The sequence below is a fragment of the Mercenaria mercenaria genome, chromosome 17 (genome assembly GCF_021730395.1).
Source record: "Mercenaria mercenaria strain notata chromosome 17, MADL_Memer_1, whole genome shotgun sequence".
NCBI lineage: Eukaryota > Metazoa > Mollusca > Bivalvia > Venerida > Veneridae > Mercenaria > Mercenaria mercenaria.
This window is the reverse complement of record NC_069377.1, coordinates 48,514,837-48,530,839: the sequence shown is the minus strand read 5'-3', so window position 1 is coordinate 48,530,839 and position 16,003 is coordinate 48,514,837. Positions and strand designations below refer to the sequence as shown.

Here is a 16,003-nt window from a genome sequence, read left to right as displayed (position 1 = left end):
ATTTAATGCGTTGTAAATGGCATGGTAGATTGGCCTACTGACGGCTAAAGTAAATTCTTTGAGAGTCAGAAAACTGACTGTAAGTCTCTATAAGACTTAGGATCTTTTTCATAGATTTTATTAGAAAATCGGAAAAGATCGAGTATAAGATTTATTTACATACTGAGTTCAATAAATCCAAGAATCGTATACTAAAATTTACAATGGTGATTGTTTCCATTGACATATATCTCTGTCAATGTTGAGAAATAGCTATTCTGACATTTCTGCATATGTCTGCTTATGAACATGAATATTCTGCATATCAAGGAAAGTTCACGAGATATCAAGAGACTGCAGTCTATTTCAATATAATAGTTATGTGAGATGGAACATATAATGAAATATGTAAATATGTTATGCTTGGATCTGTGAAAATTGACCATAGATTTAGTTTAAGTTTGGAAACTGAGATTTCTATACTTCTCAGATATAAGTTAATCTGTAGGTAATTTCTAGTTGTAGAGAATTATACATTGAGGTTTAGTAAATAACTTAGTAACACTAAAAACAATTAGGGTAGGTAGGTCGGATTTTTTTATTAAATGAGACTTTTCGGAAATTATTTTTTAGTCAATAAATGAATACAAAAAGGGGGAGTGGGTATGCCTTAAGAGCATCAGTAAGTTTATTTCTAACATCACTGTCCATGTTTAAAGCATAAAAAGTGCAGTTTTGCAACTTTTTGTTAAAAAGTTGAAAAAATATTCTCCAAGGCCATAAAAACACCTACGGTCGGGCCAAAAATTTAGGGTAGGTCGGGATACCGGAAACGAACAATTTTTTCCCCCTAAGGACAGAAGGTTAATGTCAGTACCATAATAGCAATTTGTCAAAATGTACAAGTTCATCGTTTACAGGAGAAACATAATAAAGTGTAATCAACATGATTTATTTTGTTGTATTGACTGCATCCCACTTGGTGACATCCCCATTATCTCCATGAGCTTACAATAATTGTAATAAATCGGAATTTGAGTGATTAACACTCAGTATAATTTCAATTCCTTTCTTGGTTTTGTTTTCTAGAAATAATTGCACTTGTAATTCTACCTTGTATACTCAGTTCTTCTCTTAATACTAATGAAACCAACATAAAGTGGACATGCGCAAGTTTCGTGTCTAATCATTGATTTTTAGTTACGTCTTTTTTGAACTTCATTTTATTATTCTATGAAGACTGCACAGGGAGCATATGCCATAAAGTTCTCATTAGAAACCGCTTAAACCGGTACTAGAAAGCTTTTGGGGGAGGGGGTTGCGCATTTCATTACCTCTGTTTTTTTACATAAACAGACTCAGTCAAACATTATACGTGGTATATTCTATGTTTCTAATGAATCTTCCTACATGTTTTATCTATGATGAAAATGTCAGGATTCTATGTCCATCATTTATTCAGTATATTCTTTATTTCATCATTGTTTAAATAATTTTATCTCTGATCACTAGTTAAAAATATTTAGGCTTACAAAAATTCTTGTGTATATTTTTTTATTAATTTGGACATAACGATCCTATTTGTATATAATTGAATTAGTTTTTGAGACAAGGAACATCAGAGGAATCATATATAGTGTGTGAAGTTGTGCATCTTGCTGGTGTTCAATTTTAGATTTCACTGTCCGTGAATTCGTAAAAATATGAATAAATCGTTGAAGTGTTTTTGTCGCATTATCTCAAACATATTGACCTAGAATCAAGAAATCATTTAGGAATATAATTCAGCATGTGAAGTTGTGCACATGGGGATTTAAAGAGCTGACTGGGACTTCACTCATATGGCCGTTGGCTCGTCGATATATGTATTGAGGACCAAACAGAATCTCAAAACGAATTTGTCATATTTGGAGTGACACTTTATACTACTGTAGGTTGTTCAGCATGTGAAGGTGCGCCCTTAGTGTTTTATTCGCGATTTAACCCGTCTTCCCCCTCCTATCTCCCGTATCCCTTCAGTTTTTAAGTCTTCAAATTTCTTTTATCTTGTGTTTCTAGATGGTGTTTTTATTATACACATGCCCAAACGCCATCCACTCCCAAACCAAAGTAACATATAAGTTAATATAGTCTTGCGTTGTCACAGGCAAAACAAGTAACATATGACCATGCATTTCCAGGAAGTGGGGGCACCAGTATCCTACAGACACGCATCTAGATCAAACATATAATACTAAGTCGTAAAAACTAAAAATTCCAGGTCGACAACATTATGATTATAGTGGGAATTAAGTTTAATTACGGTCCATCCGCCCTTTCAGACACAATGAAGCATATAAATACCACGTAGAGTATAGAGATTATAGTGGGAAAATACAACTGACCCATTATGAATGACTACTATTTTTCATCAGCTCATTGAAATCGAAGTTGAACAAATTTCAATGGAAATTCTTATCGAAATATCGCAGATTGTTTGCAGCATCTTAGTCAAATCTCTAATATATCAAACCATTCATAAGAGACACAAAACAAGTTCATAACATGATGAAAGCATGATTTTGATAATCCTGACAACAGGTTTATACTTTCCCGAGGAGTTTATTTTCACAAGTATTTGGCTGGGATACAGCTTTCTTAACTAATGTCATATTGATAAACAAACGGAATAAAACATTGAAGATTTAAAAAAGGATTTTGTCTCACATTTCTGTCAAATTATGTATAATTTTATGTTTCTTATTCTCCAACTAATTATTATGTATTTTTGAGATATTTTTTAAGTATAAAATAATAATCTAACAGCTTATGTTTTGAATATGCTAAAGCGGACGGAAAAATTCAGATGCAAGAATGACAACTGATGTTTGCATGGATATATGACTGTCCGTTAATAAGTATATGCGCAGCCAATCAATTATGATATTTTAGTGTGGTTGCCTTTTTGTTATGTGATGTTATTTTATTGTTTTGTTCCTGTATACACATAATCAACATTTGGCTCCTGATCAGTTAATAACAATAATATTGTTTCTATTCTGTTTTCCATATGATAATAAAGTTAATGCAGAATATGCCAAACATGTTTATCAGTAACTGATATGTGACCATTATTGTTTCCAATATAAAACTTCTTAACATTAACTTCTTATCATTAATTATGACAAAGGGGTCTCCGTGGCCGAGTGGTTAAGGTCGCTGACTTCAAATCACTTGCCCCTCATCGATGTGGGTTCGAGCCTCACTCGGGGCGTTGAATTCTTCATGTGAGGAAGCCATCCAGCCGGCTTACAGAAGGTCGATGGTTCTACCAAGGTTCCCGCTCGTGACGAAATAATGTACAGAGGGGCACCTGGGGTCTTCCTCCACCATTAAAGCTGGAAAGTCGTCATATGACGTATCATGTATCGGTGCGACGTTAAATCCAAAACAAAATGACAAACAAGAAATCCAAGAAAGGTTTTTCTACAGTAATCAATGATTAGCACACACAAAATTATTTAAGTACAATCATTGCGTTTGCATCTAGCAAACATATATTTTGCTTCTTTTTCTGTATATGCCGCTTAATAGGTATTATCAAACATGAAACTTGTATTCAGTTATCAACATTATATCTTTATATCAAGATGGCTGTGATTGTAAACATTGTTTGTTGGTAAGGGTTTCCGTGAACAGACTCAATCAAAACGAGCCTGCAACATTTTCGTTTATGTCGTACTGGGCGACCTGTGGTTTTCCACTTTTTTATTCTTTGTCCTTTTACACAGACACAATTTAGGGTCATGTGACGACATTTCAGCTTAAATGTTTGAGGAAGACCAAGATGGCGTTCTGGACATTACTGCACAGTCACATATAATTTATAAAACTGGATAGTCCTTATGTGGAAGAATTCTACGGTGCATCTTGGGACTTGGTCATGGAAGCCGGTGCGGCGCTATAGGACCCAAATTGTGTTACTTAAAATTGAACATAATAAGCATGCAAACCTATGTTACATTAAATTAGTGAAATGACAATACAATATTTTAAGTTCTGCTGGAAAATTTGTTGTCCTACATTTTATTCTTTACTCTGCTGTAAACAACGTAACGATTGTTTGAAAACAATATTAAATTTTAGGACTGGGACGATTTCAAAATTTTGAAACCGGTTAATCATTTGTATGAAATCGAATCGAACCGGTTAATCGGCCGCAATATTTGAAATGATGTTTTATTTACTGACGACCTTATGAAGGTACTTCCAGCAGCTGACTTCATTAGGAACTTACGGACTTAACGTTTTGGAAGCAGCGTGATAATTGATGAGTCATATTTTGGTATATTAAGCAAATCCAAGACTATTGATTATGTTCAAGTTGGAGAGTTTTAGCGGAAATATACTGCGGGTCTATGTGCTGGTCAAAGAAATGTATAAAGATAAAGTACGATTCGTGATGTTTATTGTTCGAGAGCGATTAGCGGTTTTGCAAAACTGAAACCAGTTTCACCTAGTAATCGAATCGGATCCGATTAACCGAATAATTAAATTTTAATCATTCACGCTCAGGAAATAATGGAACACGATTGACGCTGGCTAGCTACAGATAGAGCAAACCTTAGATTTGTAGAAGTGGTTGGCAAGAACAGAATTTCTCTGGGATAAACAACAATGATTTAAGTAAAGGATTTTATCTATAACAGGGGTTAGGTTGTAAATGGTGTCTTTCGGTGGTTTAAGTGAGAAACATGTGTTTATTGGGTAAAATATGGCGGATTTTGTTGACAAATCATCACTCTAGGGCGGCAATTTTGCCAAGTATGTGAGTTTTTCTTTTACTTTGGAAATATTGCATGCGTGCATTCTGTGATCACGCTATTTATCCCCTCCCGACAATTTAACTTGAGTCCTGGCGCCGTAAAAATGTTATTGAACGCTTTATACGGAATTAATTAGTTCAAATCCTGCTCAAGTCCACTTTTCTAACGATTTTTGTAAAAAAAAAAAACAGTACACGTCCGACCAAATTTATGATAACCAAGGCTTTAGAATTATTAATTCTTACTTACGACTGCATAGCACATGTTGCAAGCTAGCAAGACAATTTAACAAAGAATGATTTGTTTCATTGGGAACCGAGATCTAATGCTTTAAGCACTAAACCCGCAACTGGGAAACGACACTTTTATGTATCAGACGGTACGTGGTAATCACAATTTACTATTCTAACGTGTAAATGTCATAATCTATTCACAATAACATGAACTTAAAAAACACCAAAAGACACCATTTACGTCCTTCCCCCTGTATAAAGCAATACTTTATATATTGACATGTGTAGGGGTCATCTTATTACGAGGTACATTTATTCCAAGTAATATTAAAATCCCTTCATGGAGGGGAGAGTTATGGACCGGACAGGAAAAAAGTCCTGACCATGTATTAGAATTGGCGTACACAGTAGAGAGTGTGCGTATGATACAACCGAAAGCAAGGAAGATGAAAAATCTATGTACGTGCAGATATATTTGGTTCTAAACAAAATACGTGCAAAATGGCATGATAATACTTTAAGAACCGGGTTGTCTATATCTTGCTGACGTCTACTTGTTTACTTCAGGTTCGCATGTGGTCTTGTTTCGTTATGTTTTATTTATAATATCGCAACAACAAATAACTCCTCGGGAGGTTTATAATAACAAAATTATTATAACATCTCTATTGTTTGTTTTTCTAAATAATAAAATTAATATGAAAAAAAAAACAAGACCATTAAACAAGTATGATCTTGGCATGCAAACTTGCAGTTTACGTACAGGTATATCAATAGTCGCCGGTAGAAACCGGCTATTATATTTGATACGCTTTAGGATTCTTCAGTTATTAGAATGTGACAATGAAACAAAAATGATATTGTAAATAAAAGAAAAAAAGACAGTTAATGAAAGGCTTACATATGAGCTGAAATTTGCATATGTTTTTTCCATTATTTTAAAAGATAGCTTTGTAGAAAAACATGAAAAATGTATAAAGAATTTATCCCTACAGCACATTCTCAAATCAGCCCCTCTATTTAGTTTTAGAATGATCTGATAACAGCCAGGATTCATACAAACATAGGGTGATGTGTGCTGTTTATGTAAACTCAATAGATTGTGTGATGATTGTATGATGTATACATATTATTTTTTCTGTAAATGCATTTCAAACATGTCCTAGAAATTAGCAGTCTGGATTACAGAGAACATTTACTTTTATTTAACTCATGTTATAATTAACTTTCACAACAAATAGCTCCTGTTAGTTAGATTATCTTATTCATTTTGAAATTTAGTTTGACTATGCTATGACTTTAGTTATAAGAAATTATATTTCAGGTAATTAACTCTATGTGCTATAGAATTCTACTGTCCGAAAATCTCTGTGCCATGTATGTTTTTTTTACTACTAATAAATTCAGTTCTCCGGCGACTTGATGCTCTGCATCAAAATTTTACTAGTTATCTTATTTTAGAATAAAAGAAGAGTACAGTGAATTCGATAAAAAACAATTGTTCTCTGAAATAAGATTTTAGGACTGACGCTTTGGATTTACCCTATTTATATGTTTTATTTTATACAACTGGGTATTTTTTTCTCTTACATGAGAGCTTATCTCGGTCGGAATTTTAATTAAAATATCCTAATAAGTAAAATATAGGTTAGGTGCGATGTTGTCATGTCTCAAACGCGTTTAAGTCCCGAGTTCCTTGCGCTATCGCAAATTTCAATCTGATTCTTTTTCGTACTAATAAATATGCTGCTAACGATGTATTGAATATTTGTTGTGTTACACCTCTTCCTCCCGCTGTTTCTAACCTTCCACCCACTCCCCTTTCACCACTCCGTTTTGCATAAACCATTCCCCTCCTCTGCCACCGTGCAACCCCGGCCTCCAATTTTCATTTCAGTTTCATACTGGTAAAATGTATCTTGTTGACGGATATTCGTCTGCAATCTCTGTCTGCTACAATTTCTGTTTGTGGATGACATGCTATGCAGAGTGTGGCATTTGCTTGATTTATTGTGATCAAAGCTTCCAGGGATTCTTATTAATACTTTCGTTCTTTGTTGATTGCGAAATAAACGGACGGAAATACACACCATGCTTAAAGCAGCTGATCTTATTTTACTGCTTAACAACCAGTGTAAATAAACATACAAACCATCCGATCATGCATTATTATCTGCTGGTAGCACAAATTTATTAGTAATATTAGCCTGCTACTAGCACTAACAACAAACGTCTTTTAGACTGTACAGTATATATGTTAGTGCTACCAACGTTAATAGGGTCCGCTATAGCAGATAGGCTGGATGTCAAAATGTAACTTTGAATTTAAGGTTCTCAATACCTTACTTTCACCCACTTCATTCAAATAATTTGCCGTTTATTGTCTTTGAATCCGATGGAAATTGTAAACATACTTTAGCTCTTAAATAACAAAAATATTCACCAGTAAGGAAATTATGGTTATCAGTCTTGTCATCGAGGCTGAGTACAAATACTTCATTTTATAAAATGTATTACTTACTCACCCGGGGAAATTAGAAAGCGTGAACTTCGAAAACGTATTAGCAAATAATGTAAAGCAAATACGTTTTGTTTGTTTATTTGTTTTGGGTTTAACGCCGTTTTTCAACAGTATTTCAGTTATGTAACGGCGGGCAGTTAACCTAACCAGTGTTCCTGGATTCTGTACCAGTACAAACCTGTTCTCCGCAAGTAACTGCCAACTTCCCACATGAATTATCAGAGGTGGAGGACGAATGATTTCAGACACAGTGTCTTTTTTATCAAATCGCCACGGAGAACATACACACCGCCCGAGGGTCGAACTCGCGACCCCGCGATCCGTAGACCAACGCTCTCCCTACTGAGCTAAGCGGGCGGGTAAAAAGCAAATATGTAACATAAAAAACAAATGTTTAGGAATCTGTTTTATTTCAATGTTCACAGCATCCACAGAATGCAATATTTACAAATATGTTATATTTACAGGTATATGCATAATTAGTTTTGAAGTTAAAATAAGTAACATTATATCACAATGCATACAAAATATATAAGGTAAATCTTGAGTAACCTGGAACAATATGGGAAAACAAGTGCTACAATACGATACGTTCGCACAACTCACCCATCTATCGTTACACGTGATGCACCATCTATTACATTCATAGTACCACCTTCAACAACGAAGATATTAAACATATGCGCGCATGGATCATAGATTTTAGCACAAAAAAAGGTATGTCGATAGGTAAAGATGGTTTAACACTTGATAACATGCAATTTCAATTTAAAATAGTGATGGTAGCACCTGAATATAATCTTTACAAACAGTAGAAATGCATTTGTTTTTAATTTATAAATTAGGTAAAACAGACAATATATTGGCATGGTTCAACAGGATGTGTTTTAGCAAGAGCCTAAATATAGTTCGCTCATATACAATATTCATTAAGAAATATACTGCTGGGAAATACGGACTTCGGTTTGAGGCAAACATGCGGAGATCATTATGATTTTTTTCGAGTGATTATCATGTAACGACTAGCAACTACCAATGACTGGCTGCTAAGCAGCATTACTCCAGTAAAGGTTATTGATATCATAGTTACATTTAAAGACTTTCAGCTACATGATAAAATGTGTTGTATTTATGTCTTGAGCCCATACAGAAATATGAATTAAAATCAGAGCAAAGACACTTACAAGAGGTAACATAGGAAGGGAACCCGAGGAATACAGCGTATTTTCCACCTGATTTTCATATGCGAATTATTACCTTAAAATGCATAGTTTTTAACAATATACGCAACATCGTGGCGGCTTTTCCTGTTGTTGTTGTTTTAATGGTAAGACTTAAACACATAGATATGCCTTAACAGTCTTGAGACAAAGATTTTTTTATCTAATATTAGCTCTTTCGGAGGAAAAGTCGATTTAATTTCGAAAATTTCACTCTTTCAGTTGTATATCCAATGTGTATATAAGTAGAAAATCAGAGACATGCCCTCTTTTTGCATTTAACTTGTTTTGAAGGAGAACTTGGAACCATCATCCTTACATTAGTAAGAGCACTGTATCGGCACATCTGACCATCTCTTTCATTCATCTTTGTCAACAAAATGGCATATACTAGAATACAATTATTGTATCTGTGTTTTAAGTAGCATTCAAGTCTTAAAACAGTTTACCATTTGATCGTAAGCCTGCATTTCCTTTAGTTTATGTCTTACGAACGTAAGTCTGTTAAATCATCAAAACCATTGCAGTATCATTTCTTTCTCTTTCAAACTTAGACATCCATTCAACTGCTATCCATATTTTTCTCGGTTATAATTTTACGCCCATGCGTTTGAGTGCTAACATGGCATTCACCGCCTTTTGCCACTTCCGCCTGTACACAAACTTTTTCAAGCGCTTGGTAGACAGAGATCTGGTAGGAATGCGTTCACGTTTAGCAGATCGCTGAAATCCATGAAACAAAAGGTTTATTAATAACATAATATCTCGCAAGTTTCTTAATATAATATTTTGAATTTTTTTTTTTTTCAAATGTCTAATACTTAATCAAATACTAACAAAACGCTTAACACCTGTAGCAACTTAAACTTTGCATGTTGTAATTATTTTTCTCGGTGTTATTATATTTTCTGGTCTTTTGGGACCATGTAGTTCAATTGATATGATAAAGTTGACCTTAACCTAGTGCTAAGGAACGTGAGGGGTGTAACTTATTTCATTACCTCATAGACACAATCAATAAAATCTGTAAAAAGATCCTTTGGAAGCATTGAATGCAACAAAGAAGAATAATAGCAGATTTGGTTTGATTGAGTCTGTTCATGAAAGGTAATGAAATGTGCAACACCTCTCACGCTCCCTAGCACCGGCTTAACCGGAACTCTATTACACAAATGTTGAATGGACTCCATGATCCAAAAAGACCAAAAAATATAACAACACTGAATCAAAGTACGGGGAGACATTTTTACAGCCGTCACACGGCACTTAAACCGAGCCTTGATGTTTTTGTATGCTTTTCGAGATGTTATTATTCATATTGTCCGCATGTATCAACTTGGGGTCATTAAAGCTTGTAAAGTGCATTATTCTATACCTATTTTATCTATCCAATCGCGAACGCATTTGCAACACGTGACCGTACAATCTATTAGGTATTTGGATGCACGTGCGTACACAAATCCTGTATTTTCTGTATTTGGACTTACGCGCGTACAAAATATCCTATATTTTCTGTATTTGGACGGTTCAACAGTCCCATGTTAAACACACGACAAAGCGTGAAAATGTTCCGAATGTAAATCGGATGAAGTAGGCGCTCTATGAACAGAGTTTGATTAGGCGTCTTGAAATCTGGATTTAATTTGAGCTTTTTTTTGTTATAGGCATAATGGCGGATACAAATAGTTCTCAGTTTTTTTTTGTTCTGTAGAGCTATTTACCTTATTTTCTTTGCAATTTTTTTGCTAAAATCACATGACAGATCTATGCTTGACATGTAGGTAGCATTTTTATAATGAAATAACAACATGACAAAAATTTTCATGGAAACTTAGATCAAACACCACCAGTATAATTTGGGGTCTCATTTTTTAGCTGATTTTGCAGTTTGTGTGTTTGACTGAAATTTTTCTTGCATCAAACATGACCCCCACTTTTCTTTTGATTTTTATTTAGCATTAACAATACTCTTTAAGAAAATGTAGGTTACAGACATTTAAAATGGGTCCTGATGTGTGCTGCGGCCATTGGAAATAGGTCAATTTTATATAGAATAAAGAACAACAACTATTTAGTGTGTTATAACCTACAATTAGGTAGCAAGGTACACTTAGATGCGAAAATTTTGGGCACGGACGGTCTTACATATAGCGAGTCGCAATATTGCACTTCCCCTATGAGCAAAATTTGGGTGGCCATTTTATAAATTGCGTGCATGTTTTGTGCTTTTAATTAATGGCAAGATCAGGATTCTCATACAAGAATAAAGAAAGTTATCAAAGCGAAAGGTTTACATCATCCATAAAAAAAAAGCGTGCCAAAATCATCAATTTTGCACCTTTTGAACAGTCTACAATGATCCCGCTGCAAGAACAATGTCCAATTTTATTGCATTTCTTAATTAAATAGTCCTTACTGAACGTCAGGACATAAACGGAATGGGGGCCCATCCAGCTCGTTTTTTTCAGAAAATAACGAAAATGTTCCTGAGTATCAATCAACAAGCACAGAACCCTTCCGTGAATTGAATTTTTTCGCGAAATGGTGTCTCATTGATCATACAAAGCTACAGCAGTTAGTTTTCAACGACATCGATTTAATGTATCGGCTGTATAAATTTTCTAAAGAATTAATAATCATTATCTCTCACCTTAATTTACATCCAAAATCACGATGTTCTCTTTATAACAAATATTGACGGGGGCCAAAATTCAAAAGTGTACCCTGCTACCTTTACAACACACAAAAACGATTCAAGGGATAACAATGCTATCTGATTTAGATATTAAAGCGTTCGTTAATAATCAAAAACTTAAAAATACAGTAAAAAGGATCATCAGATGTTGGAATATTTGAAAAGTCGCTCAAAGAAGCCGTTCCGGACGAAACTTAGAAATTGGTATCAGCCCAGACTGTCTGAATAGCTACCTCAGCAGTTTTTATTCAACGGTTAAGAAACAAAATGGAGAAGATTATGAATGGCAACGGACGGGCGGTCAGCATCCAAAACATGTCTACTCTATAATTCAGTTTTCGTCGGATCTTCACCAAACTTGCCGACAATGTTTGTGGGCATTACATCTCGGCCAATTTCGATAACCAGCCAAACTGTACCAGGCACTCTTTGATTATAGTCCTTGAATTACTCGAAAAACGGGGAATTTAGCCTTGTTCGGTCTTTTAAGTCGAACAGTTTCATCCGATCTTCACCAACCTTGCTGACAATGTTTGTGGGCATAATATCTCAGCCAAGTATTATTACCACCCAAATCGCCAAATGACTGTTGTAGGGAGGTTGCAAAATATACTTTTTTAATGATGATACGCAGAAAAAAACAATATTCAATGAATTACGTATATTAGGTATGAAGTGAAATAAATATAGAATGAAAAGGTTATTTAAGGTCTAACATTGTTCTGTATAATATATATTTGCACTCGTACCAAGCTGGGAAAAACTAGAAAAGGCAGCAATACAATATTCAGTGAAACATTTTTAATTTAAACTATTATTATAGTAAGATAAAATACATACAGAATAAAATATTTAACATTGTACTGTACAATACGAGATATATTTGGACTCGTACCCAGCTGAGAAAACCATATTGAACTCGCCTAGCGGCTCATCCAATATGGTTCCTCAGCTGGGTACTCGTCCAAATATATCTCCGTATTGTACAGAACAATGTTAAATAACCTAATAATATTACCGTTGTTGGATACATATATTAAGTTTGAAAGATTTTGTCTTACCCGCAGCCATTTATGTTCCAGACATTCTGTGGCTGTCATACGCTTCCTGAAAAAAGATAGATATAACTGTCCAAACACGTTCAATTCACGATTTCAAAACTTTTATAGGACTTTGAAACGTGTATAACATTTTTTCTATGAATTTTCAACGTTTTGATAACCAGTTCTTGCGATTTAGTGCGTGGTCATCTTGATTTTAAGGTTCGAATGAATAAACAATAAAATTTATAGGTATTGATGAATCTCGTCAATACAATTCAAGTTTAATTTGGGCAGGGTATGTTGTCTCGACATATCGTTGCATCTTCGAGCTTCTGTGCTTGCCTTAATGCATACAATTCAGAAGTTACATTCCATTGAGAGTAAAATATGATATGATACAGAGTTTTGACATTTTGCTGAACCAATGAAAGTTCAGAAGTTACTTTTCTCAGTTGTTACAATATCTCTCAGACAAATGGATGTTTCAATACACTAAATTAGAGAAATGTTCGCCGCAGTGTGATTAAATCGATGGCAATTCTCAACATTTCACCGACTTAAGATACTATATTGCTTAGTGATACCTTCAGCGGACGACTTCATTACATGTTATTTTGTCTGTTGTTCAGCCGAGGAAAGTATCAGACTGAACTAGTAAGCATCTGCCTGACTGCATGCATGCGTGGAAGCATATTTGTTGTTTTCCCGGTAAGAATATATCAGTCATGTGTTTTTGTAAGAATGCTGTCGTGAATAATAACGAAGGTAATTCCGTTTCAATAAAAGGGTGTTGTTTCGTTGTCAATGTACTCGTGTTCGTCATTTAAAAGGGGCAGTCATCAAGTTCTCAGATGGCAAATTTATGAAGCGTAAGCTAAGAAACAATGGCGAGTATATTTAACAATATCTGAGTAACTAGTCATGGTCTACTTAAATTACTGTAGTGAATATATTTATTTTCAATGCTTCTAGGAGCTTCATATTCAAATTTAAAAAGTCGTGTTTTATGTGGACTTTCATCAATACGCAGAACTGTTTTTGGAGTTGCATAGTCACTGTGGAGGAGGTTATTGTGTCTCGACAAACTACGTCACATTAGGTCTTAAGGTGTATGGTTTGTTCTGGTTTTACTGGCCAAGTTGTTGAGATCTTTATTGATTGGTCGTGATATAGAGCGCTCGGGTATCTAAATTACATTATTCCACTGTGTTTAATTACGTGTAATGGTTGAAGAGAACACTGATATAAACCCTAGAAACAGATGTAAATATTTATAGCAGTTTAACAATTACAAAGTTGTAGGACACTTAAGAAAATCTCTGAAGTTTCATTAATGTTAGCGTGAAATGTTAATTAAAGTATACGTATGAACAATTGCAGACTTTCAAAGCTTATAAGATCTTAAATTAAGGTTAATGTATTTTAGCATAATATGCCTATTTCTAAGATTTGAAAAACTTTACTTACGTGTGATCTTTTAGGATTAGTTTTGATATGAAGTCTTTGGCTTCTGCTGATATACTTTCAAACTCTTCAGCTTTGAAGTCCCATTTGGCCTCAGTTATATTACCAATCGTCTCGTTCTCACTTTCTCCGAGAAACGGCGAGAGTCCTGACAATCTAAATGTTTATACAAACTAAGCATAAATGTTGACAGGTTTTAGAACTTAAGATAATAACGATGCTTTTCATAAACTGCCACGACTTTTTTTATTATGATTTTAAATGCAGCAAATACTTCAACGCTATATAATTATGTTAGAAAGAGAATCTTTTAAAATTAATTTTACAGGTATTTGGGCATTTCTTTTACTTCAAACATTCTTATATGAATTTGTTGTCAAAATCGCCAGTTTTATCTCAGAATAAAACAAATGAAAATGGCTGAATCTTGAATATCACTCTGACAACAACTTACAATATGTAACATATAATTCCAATACTCCACATGTCAGTTGAAGGAAAGATTGGCTCAAAGTTTGCTTGTTCCGGAGCCATGAATTCCGGGGTGCCAAACAATATTCTAAGATCCTCTTCCGGTTTGTAACGTCTAGCAAGACCAAAGTCTATTATTTTAATTCGGTTTCCCTCTCTCGTGAGACACAAGATGTTCTCAGGCTAGAATATGATGCATAAAAACATGATCAAATATAGATGATTTGGAAAAAAACGATACCACGGTTCATTTTCTTCAACAATGATATATTTCAAAATGAATCAAAACGTCTTTAGAATTGCCTGATATAAATGCAACAATTGTAAAGATATCAAGTGACTTCTGTGACTGTTTGACTGCATTGCCTAAATCTCTCTCGTACAAAAATATTGCCTCTTGAGTTAGGTTCTGTGAAAAAATTGTGTTTGTTCTTTATATTTTAATTAATAATAAATTCAGTTTTAAAGTAGAAGGAAAATAAAGTCTAAAGCAAATTGTATTTTTCTTTTATAGCCGTTAGAAACTGCTCTGTGGTAATGAATAAGATTAATAAGATAATGTTTTCAAGTAAAAAGTCCTTGCAACAAAAAATGAGAAATAAAAAAACAAGGACAAACATACAACAAGAACAGCAATGTTCACAGAACACAGTCCTGTCACACTGAAACACTACAACGGTGTATGTATGAATGTATACGCACATGGTAATACAGGGGCAGAGTAAAACATTCAGACAACCAGGATAAACATAAAAGAGAAAAGGGATACAGTGGGGCACCGTCTTGGAACTGTCTTCAGTTATTATTCCACTGATGTGTTTAAACCAGATAACCGTGTACCAAACCTCACTTTTAAACCAAACTACATTGTATGTTCTAAAGTTACCGGAGAATAATAGCAAGTTATCCCATACCGGTGAATCCCTTACACAACGTATGGTTGTAGAAAGCAGAAACGCAAATATATGTATAAAAGAAAATTAAAAGTACAGTTGCAGGATGTACTCAATGCCATAGATGACAAAATCATTAATGGTCCGGCGAAATAGACCAGAGGACAGAGTCATGTTTTATCAAGAAGAGTTTTGAAGTTCACCAAAATTTACTTAGCTTCTAACTGAGTTACGCTCAACTAGCATAAACTAAAAGGACAAACTCTTTGCTAATGTATATGATGTTGCATGAAAAACAGAAAATAGAATAATGACACGCGATTTACCTTTAAATCTAAATGTAGAATACTGTTATTATGCATAAAGTCAATGCCTTCACAAATCTGTCGCATGAACATAATACAAGCTTTCTCGGTGAGAATGAAGTCGTCATTTATCACACGTTCAAATAATTCACCGCCTGATATCCTGAAATAAAAGCAATCATAATCAGAAATAAATCACGATTGATTAAAATATCAATATTTACGACAGGTTAAAACAGACGAGTTTCCACTATTCCATTTTGTTAAAAGTTTTATATGTTATCAACAATATATCTTATTAGTACAGAACAGAACAGATCAGACTATTTATTTAGATTTAAGCATTAGAAATGAATGGCAAGTACAAATATGTA

The 16,003-nt window shown here is 34.2% G+C and overlaps 1 protein-coding gene across 4 annotated transcripts in view; it reads right to left on the bottom strand.

Annotated features, from left to right (window-relative positions):
- Positions 1-7,927: 7,927 nt before the first annotated feature.
- Positions 7,928-16,003, bottom strand: part of LOC123536661 (myosin light chain kinase 3-like) — a 40,854-nt gene continuing 32,778 nt past the window's right edge. For all 4 annotated transcript variants that reach the window (XM_045320002.2, XM_045320005.2, XM_045320003.2 and 1 more), the window contains exons 5-9: positions 15,651-15,792; positions 14,415-14,614; positions 13,964-14,116; positions 12,515-12,560; positions 7,928-9,481 (exon numbers count right to left, since the gene is read on the bottom strand). In XM_045320002.2, the coding sequence (XP_045175937.2) occupies positions 9,347-9,481; positions 12,515-12,560; positions 13,964-14,116; positions 14,415-14,614; positions 15,651-15,792 (676 nt within the window). In that variant the 3' untranslated portion in view covers positions 7,928-9,346. The remainder of the gene's footprint in view (positions 9,482-12,514; positions 12,561-13,963; positions 14,117-14,414; positions 14,615-15,650; positions 15,793-16,003) is intronic.